Source organism: Fundulus heteroclitus, chromosome 2 (assembly GCF_011125445.2).
Source record: "Fundulus heteroclitus isolate FHET01 chromosome 2, MU-UCD_Fhet_4.1, whole genome shotgun sequence".
Taxonomy (NCBI): Eukaryota; Metazoa; Chordata; class Actinopteri; order Cyprinodontiformes; family Fundulidae; genus Fundulus; species Fundulus heteroclitus.
The window spans coordinates 3,079,779-3,088,207 of NC_046362.1; the positions used below are offsets into that span (position 1 = coordinate 3,079,779).

General features: G+C 38.5%; 1 protein-coding gene across 1 annotated transcript in view; it reads right to left on the reverse strand.

The window, feature by feature from the left end:
• Window positions 1–348: 348 nt before the first annotated feature.
• lsp1a (lymphocyte specific protein 1 a) overlaps window positions 349–8,429 on the reverse strand; it is a 48,836-nt gene continuing 40,755 nt past the window's right edge. The window contains exons 7-10 of the mRNA XM_036145847.1: window positions 7,673–7,716; window positions 3,044–3,125; window positions 2,440–2,571; window positions 349–815 (exon numbers count right to left, since the gene is read on the reverse strand). Coding sequence (XP_036001740.1) covers window positions 657–815; window positions 2,440–2,571; window positions 3,044–3,125; window positions 7,673–7,716 — 417 coding nt within the window. The 3' untranslated portion in view covers window positions 349–656. The remainder of the gene's footprint in view (window positions 816–2,439; window positions 2,572–3,043; window positions 3,126–7,672; window positions 7,717–8,429) is intronic.

Here is an 8,429-nt window from a genome sequence, read left to right on the forward strand (position 1 = left end):
TATCGAGTTTTATTATTATTATTATTATTATTATTATTTTTATTTTTTATTATTTTTTTTATGTTGGCGAGACGCTACCGCGGCAGCCGCGGCGAGGCGGCGGCGGCCGCGGCTTGGCGAGGCGGTGGCGGTAGCGGTAGCGTCTCGCCAACATAAAAAAAAATAATAATAATAATAATAATAATAATAAAAAATTATTATTTTGAACGCAGTTCATACTTTCACTGTGTTAGTCATTGTTTGTACTGCCGTTTTTTCCACTTTTCGTTGCGTTTGCCTGTCTGCTAAGCTCAAAACAACCGCGCCTGGCTTGTCGGAGAAACCAGAACAGCTGAGCATCTTTACGACAGTGCACTTTTACTTTCGCCCTCTGGGGGGAGCCTCGCTGGAAAATCAACCCCGGTTGCATAGTATACCTTTAAAGTGGATATGTAAAAGATTACTAATGATGTAGCGTCAAACACAGAGCATGCAAGACTGTAAAACTGTAATGCTATTCATTTCCTACCACTTATGAAACAATTCATCATATATTTGTATCTGACTTTTTACAAGAGTGATTCCACACCTAAGACAGTGTCAGGCATGTTTCTTTGCATATCACATCACTGACAAATCAGATACAACCCTGATTCATTTTGGTTAAAATGGCCGTTTTATATGTATGAGATAAAAATCAACCGCTTAAAAATGTGTGCTATGAAAGATGAACTTACAGATGGTCTGCATGGTGACTGTTTGCTGCTGGTTTCTGAGGGACCTTTGACCCAATGTGTGATAAGATTGGCCACGCCCACCTTCAGACTGCCAGTGTCCTGGTTGAGAAAGCATAAAAAAGATATAAAGCCTGAATACACTAGCCATGTTTCATCCGATTCCCATGCTATTTAGGCATGTTTCTAACTCCTGGTTTGGAGCAAATTACCAGGATGAGCAAAGCGTAATTACGTCAAAAGTTGACATTACTTGTGGCTGTCATAAATAGGACGTTGAGGTTCCAAACTAGCAAGGACCACACATCTTAAAATAAGGAGACATGTTTTCAGGAATGTGTTGCTAATGAGCTAGTTGTTCTGTCATGTCAGCAAGTATTGTCGATGTTACATGCAGTCTGGAGATATTCAGAAAGAAATGCATTTATATGCACGTTGTGAGGATATCCAGGAAGACGGAAACAGCTAATCAGTCATGTGAGGTGAATGTTCGCTACCTCAGAACTTAATCGCAAATGGGTTTCCATCTCTTTTGCTCATTGACTATTATTCACAAAATTCAAAAACACCACCTCGAGGTAGTGTAAAACCTTTTGTTTCAGATCTCCTCTGCCATCATCTGTTGGGGCAGCAGCCTCAGAGCAACTGACTTAAAGAAGCTCAAACAGCTTATAAAGAAGGCCAGCTCTGTTCTGGGGACTCTTCTAGAACCTCTAGAAATGACTTTGCAAAGAAGGAATAATGAACATTATGGACAACCCTGAGCATCCTCTTTATCAGATTGTTGAACAACAACAGAGCGTCTCCAGTTCAGCTGTAAGCCAGACCGCTACAGGAGAACCTTCCTCCCTACAGCCATCACCACCTACAACAACTGGTTGAAGAAACCCCTGTAACATGACCCCATAAATTCTTTGGTCCTCTAAATCAGTTCTGGCTTAATTCACACATAACCCTGACTCAGTAAATTGCCAGTGAGTTACTCTGTAAGGTTGTAAAGGCCCCACATACTTGTGGAGACATTAGTCGACGGACGAGTGCGCGGAGTCCAGGCATACTCAAGGCGCACAGACAGGTACGGGCAAAGCTAAATTTTTATGACCACGTACGCGGTGTCACACTATAAACTGTTTGGCAGAAAGAAGCCTTCATATTGAACTGTTTTATATGTGACACCAAGCTTGATTCACTGAGTTGCTCCAAGCAGGCAGTCACAAGGATAGGAAAGAAACGGCTCTAGGTGCTCAGCAAGCTAATCAAACATTTTACCATCCCTTCCCCCGCTTCATCCTGCTGGCAGATAGGGTGGGAATTTGCCACAAGATGTAGGCAATAGGTATGCTCGACTAAGAAGGGTAAAACGTCGGCGAAGAGTCAGTGCGGCACACTGTATGCGCAAAGTACGCCGAGTATGTGGGAGCCATGAGTGTAAAAGGGACTATAGTCTGCATACAACTTATGATGGCATGGTCAAGTTATTGATGTCAAGCTATACCAAGGTTTTGAAAGGTTAGTTTGAAAATCACAACATATTTGCATCATCTTGTTCTTACGATTTAAAGTCTTTCCAATAAGATGTCAGGGAAAGTCTGCTCAAAGCCACTTGTGGTCCTCAAGTAGTAACAAAATGTGATTATGGGGCTGGCTCTAGAGAATGTTATCTATGCTCATGTTACACATACACATGTTATATATCAGCAACAATCTGTCAGTGTTTTTTTTTTACCTTGCATGTGACTCCTTTGGTTGGGCTCCAAGCTTCTCCAGCCTCAAACAGATTCTTCTTGGTGGCAACAACCTCTGGTGAGTTGGGTACGTCAGTAAGTGATGGCTTCACTGCACGGGCATCCTGGGAGTTCTTTTAAAAGATTAATTTGTTTGTTAGCAAGGGATATGTAACCTGAATACCTTTATGAAAGTTCATGGATAGTTCGTGGTTAATCAGTTGTTTACTTCTGATACACTAAACAGTCTTTAAATGTTCTTAAAAGAATACCTTTCAGAAAAAAAGTTCCAATTTTGTCTCTTTTTTAAATCATGTTCTACCTGTTTTTATGGTTTTCCCACGTATGTTAAAGAAACATAATTTAATTATCAAGTATTTCGTGGCCTCCTTACTTCTGTTTTACTTTTTCAAATTGTAAATTTTAAAGTTTAGTTAGTGACAACTGTGAAAAGGTCTGAAAAAAAACTGAGCATGGACCAAAATCTGTATTGAAATCAAAGAGTCAGTATGTATGATTCAATTAATTCAAAATTTAATGTCCATTAAAGCTTAAAAAAAAATTACTTTTGTAATGCTTTAAATGTTAGTGCTTGTGTGTGCTGACCTCCACAGCGTGAGTGTACTGCTCCAGCTTGTCGTCAATCTTGGTCAGAAGAAAGAGAGGCTGAGTCTTCTTGAAGCTGTTACTAAATCAAACACAACACAACATTGCAGTCTGTTATACTGAAAGCCACAGGTTGTGAATTAAATAAAACATCTAACTGGGCCATTTCTCCTACACAGCAGTGTAACTTTTCACTGAGCTGCCATTATATATTCCATGATATCTTACTTAGAGACTAAACTTAATTTTTGCTTTCCTAAAAAATACTAAAAAGCTGATTAACATAATTTCAAATGTGCAGCATACATTCACACATTCTGTAAAAAATGTCTTCATTACCGAAATCAGTGAGGTGAAGTTGTCAGTGTTCTGTTGTGCCGTGACTTTCTCTGTTGTCACTACCTCATATAATTTTTACTTTTCAAATTATTGAATCACTTTAGCTGTTGCGCCTCTCCACAAAGCCAAAAGTTTCTGCTCCATGCACCTAGGAAAATTCCTTACTACGCAAACAGTTCCCTGTGGAAAAACATGGCGGGCGGGCGAGCAAGCACTTCTTCTAGCGGAGGTTCATAAATATAGACATCTTCATGACTTGGCCAATAATGATCACCGTAGTAGTTGTTAACAATTCGTAGATAGAAATCGGCATCAGAATAATTGGCATGTGGGAAGAAAGTAGTAGGCTTAAATGTTGGAAACAGCTATGTTTTCTATTGGTACATGTAATGGGGTGTAGTATCATTGGCGTAGGAGCACAACGTCAGCCTGACTCTTGCCAAATGGATGTAGTTCCACCGAGCTCCATACGACGTCAACACATCCATCTGGAATCACTGCCAGTGGGTTTCAATACCACATAAAATGGATGAGCCAATCAGAATCGCCGGGCGGGATTTTCGGAGGTGTGATGTATCAGAGAAGCAATTGTTTGGATTCAGACAACAATGGCGGCTCGCAGTGAGGAAGTAAGAGTGACCAGACGTCCCCGTTTTGGATGACCTGACAGAGACTGTGCCTACCCGCTTGCTTAGCAAAATCAGAGACGTCCCCGGCTTTCATTAGAGAAATCTGGTCACCTGGAAACGTTGATACTGCTATCTCATCAGTGTTGTCCAATCTACTGAATATTATTTCTTTAAAATAACAGAGAATGGCTTTGAAGACTATTGTTAGTGGAAACGATGGTTTCAGTTTCGATGTTGAATTCGTCGTGAGTGGTTGAAGTAGCACGTCATTAAAGATGACGGATAAGTGGTTTATCCTTTCATATGCAAGGATTTTTGATAAGGCCCCTCCTTCTGAAATATATCTCCAATGGAGCAATCCCAGATGGATGTGTGGAGCTCTGCAGAACGAAATCCATCAGGCTAGAGTCAGATTGATTTCGCTGCCATCTAGAGTCCAGGAGAATAGTGCCACTATGAAGGAAAAGTCGCATGGAGCATAAATGCTTCAGATGTTGTGTCCGTACGTATCATTTCCGCACGAAACGTATCTGCGTCAAGCATAAACCAGCCTTTACTGGGTCATTGCTGCAATGTTTGAATCACAGTTGCGTTGTTTCTGTAGCTGTGGCATGTTCTGTACTCTATATATGACGTGTGACAGCTGCAGCACTCATGGGGTCAAATTTTCCCAAACAATTGTTTATTGGTAATCAAATTATGTATTTTATAGTGTTAAATCTACTATAGGCAATATGGGAACATCTTTTTCCTAAGGCATTAGGTCTTTCAGCTGGTAAGCAGGATTGAAACAGATGTATTAGTATAGTATTAGTGTTCAAGTGTATTAGTACTATATGACTTGTTTCATACAATTTTGGCATATTTCCACATCTTTATCCAAACGTGTATTCTTTGTGATCATGTTGCTTTTAAAGTAACAGCCTCTTCTTCACTAAGAGGCCTTTCCGCTGATGCTGAGACAACAACCCTTTCTCACCATTTTCAGCCAGAATCTTCACAAGGCCGTCAGGTTTTGTGGTGTTGATGTGTGCATTTTGCACCTGAACACCTTAATCTATCAGACACCAAATCCATCTCCTTCCTGAACGGTTGTTGGCTGGACATTCCTATTAAATTTATACTAGCATATAAATGTTTGAACAGATTAATGTGGCCCCTTCAGGATTCTGGAATTAGTACCCAAAGATAGCCCAGACTTGTAAAGGTCCACAATCTGTTTCTAATGTTTTGGCTGATGTATTAGATTTTTCCACAACAACAAAAAAGCTAGATTTACAACATGGAAATTTCAGACTGATTTGGTGACAATGAAAAAAGGTTGAAGTCTCTTTTCATACAGTTTCAGTTGAAAAAGACAGTGGGTGACTGGCTTTGAGGGTTGCTCAAAGTCTGTTTAACCTCCCATGCAGGTTAAAACATTTTGGACAGTCTTTGCAATTTGGTTAGTCCAAGCCATGAGATCTTTTTTAGGTACACCATCACTTTTCCTTGGTTTTACTGACCTGGATGTATGCCTCTTTTTCTTTTGTTTATCTGACTAAACTTTTGATCTGGTAATGTACTCCCTGTCACATCTGCTCCTCAGTGCCATACCGGCATCTATTTGGTCAGAATTCCTCTCAGAATATATACACCCCGTTTTTACTGTGCTACTTGTCAGATTCTCACACTTTAATAGTTATGTTAGAGTTTCAGCATGGAGTTGGATTGAATTTCTGTTTAAACTGATTTTGCGCTGTTGAGCTCTCTGAACTACCAAACATAGCTTAATGTGAAACGTCAAGTTGTATTCTAGTTTCCATCCCAACCACAATGGTTAAGGAAGTGAAAAAACTGTTTGTAAACTTGTTTTTAACCCAAAGTTCCACCATGTTGATTAATCCAGCACTAGGCAGGTTTAAATTAAGTTCCATGTGTTTTATCTAAATTATTAGTCTTACAACTTCTTGACTGAATATAGGCATTGTAGCTGCAACTCCCTCCCTGGCACAATGATTTAACAATACAGAAGGTAGTCAAGGCAGGTATTCTGCTTAATTAGTACTTCACACTATAACACTCTCTGCATATTGTCTTCATAATGTTTCTATATTTTTACAAAGGAGAGAATTTAAATAGAGTTGTTATTGAATTATTCGTCTTCTAATGTTGTTAGAGATTATCAAGTGTGAGTCTGATTCTTCAACGCTATCACCAAAGAAGTAAAATGATCTTCTATTTATTTGAACTATATATACTATATACATCCTTGCAGAGACATCTCTTTTTCCTGAAAGTTCCTCGGAGCTGATCATTTCCTGCTGCAGACTGCCTGGAGCCGCCATCCCTCACCCACCACTAGAGAAAACACAGCCCCAGACATCTGGACAGAGTTAACCAGGGCTATGAATCACAACTTAGGAGAATGATACACTGAGTAACGTGGGGAGGGTTCCTTTGACCCCTCTTCCTCATGTTGCCATGTCTGTCCTTGCTCCAGGCAACGAAGGGTTAACCAGCAGCTATGAAGCAGTTGGGACTAACAACTGTAGGAGCTGAAAAAATTGCCCATTTAGCTTAAGCCATACTAAATGAAAAGCAAATTTTTTTCTATTCATGTAAAATGTGATTTAGGGTGATTATCTTCCAAGTTACACCTTTTTTCAGACTAGGGCTGCTAACATTCCTTCTGAAAACCATCCAGTGTAGAAGATTTTGTCTTTCCAGCAGAGGACTTCAAAAGCTGCTCAACATGGCAAAGAAGCTTTTAGCTTTACATATTGGGCTCTGACCTACCAACATGGTTCACTGGTTGCTCTAAACCTGAAATATAAAGTTCCTTGAGATGACGTGTTGTGAATTGGCGCTATGTAAATTAAATTTAAGAAAATTTAATTGAATTCAAAATTAAATTAAATGTCTAAACCTTTGGGCACGTGGGTCAAGATTGAATATGAAACATCGTGCTCTACAAATTTAAATGCTTTTCAGATTAAAAGTTTTATTGAATTTGATGTTGTAAAATGCCTTGAGATATGTGTAGGGAATTGGCGCCATATACGTAAAATTTAATTGAATTCAATTAAAAACACAAAAACATTTCTTGTAAATGCTGTTTATTTTTATATCCTCAAAAATAATCTAAACACATATCAAAGTGCAAATTAAGTTTTATACAGAAACAATTTGTGACTCACTGTAAATTTGAAGCATTTAAAGGATTGTGCATCTTTTATTTATTAAAAGAAAGGCATATAATGTTCAACTCTAGAGTTGAACATTATATGCCTATATGGGTTGATTCTTTTTATTTTCGTAATCTAACATTTGTTTTATCCTTTGTCAGCAACAACAGCAAAATATGATTTGCTCTTTGTTGAAACACGGCTGACATCTATTTGGCTATTCTACTGAAAGGTGGCAGTCTGCTTCCAGGTCCATGGACGTTTTAGCCCTATTTGACTGTTATTGTTAAAATAATAAAAAAAGAAATGTGGTCAAAAGAAACTAAAATATTTTTGGGATGTTTTGAATTTTGATTAATGAAGATTAAACAAACCCGTAGTAAACATATATTATTTCATTTTGAGGAATCTTTAAAATTTGCTTGACTTTGGCCAACTCCAGTTTCGATGAAATGTCTCAAAATAGAACTCTTCACATTAAAATACTTAATTACCTTTTCTTTAGTGAACGGTTCAGAGAATTGGTTCTCTCTGTGATCTGAAAAGAAAGAAAACAGTTTTGGGTCATTTTCCCTAAAAGAACAACAATGGAAATTAGTATGTTCTGGCTGCCTAAGTTCATAGGACTATTAATGATGCCTCAGGTCTGCTTTTCATCTGCAAAAGCACCACAGCTCCTCCCTGGACAGAGCTCCAAAAGTCTGCTGTGACCTAGACAAGCTCAACAAGCTACTTTACATGTTTTGTACATAGTTTACTGCTAATTTACTGCTTTTGTCATTAATAATGAATTAAGCTTTTAATTCAACCATGATTTTGTTTTCTTTTAGGACTGATGATGAGGGCAGGATTGTCATTTTGCTCAAAAACAGGAATGGGATCACACAATTGCTTTACAAAAACACTCCTATGGGAACAGAAGGAAGTTAAATCTTTGCGAAACAACAACATTAACATATTTCTGTGTCCGCAAAATGACATGTTTTACTTTGACCAGGTATAAAATAAACATACTGACACAGTGTCATTCAGCATACACTACCAATGAAAAGTTTGGACTCACCTTCTCAATGAATGGTTTATCTTTATTTGACTTTATTTCAACTTTGCTCATGCTGCACATAAGCTTTATTATGTTGCTCTCAAACATCCGTGTCAAGCTGTTAGCTTAGCATGTAGCACCATTATGTGCTAAGCTAACAAACAGTACCATTATACGCTCAGTCTAATTTTAGCGTAATTCTGACAACT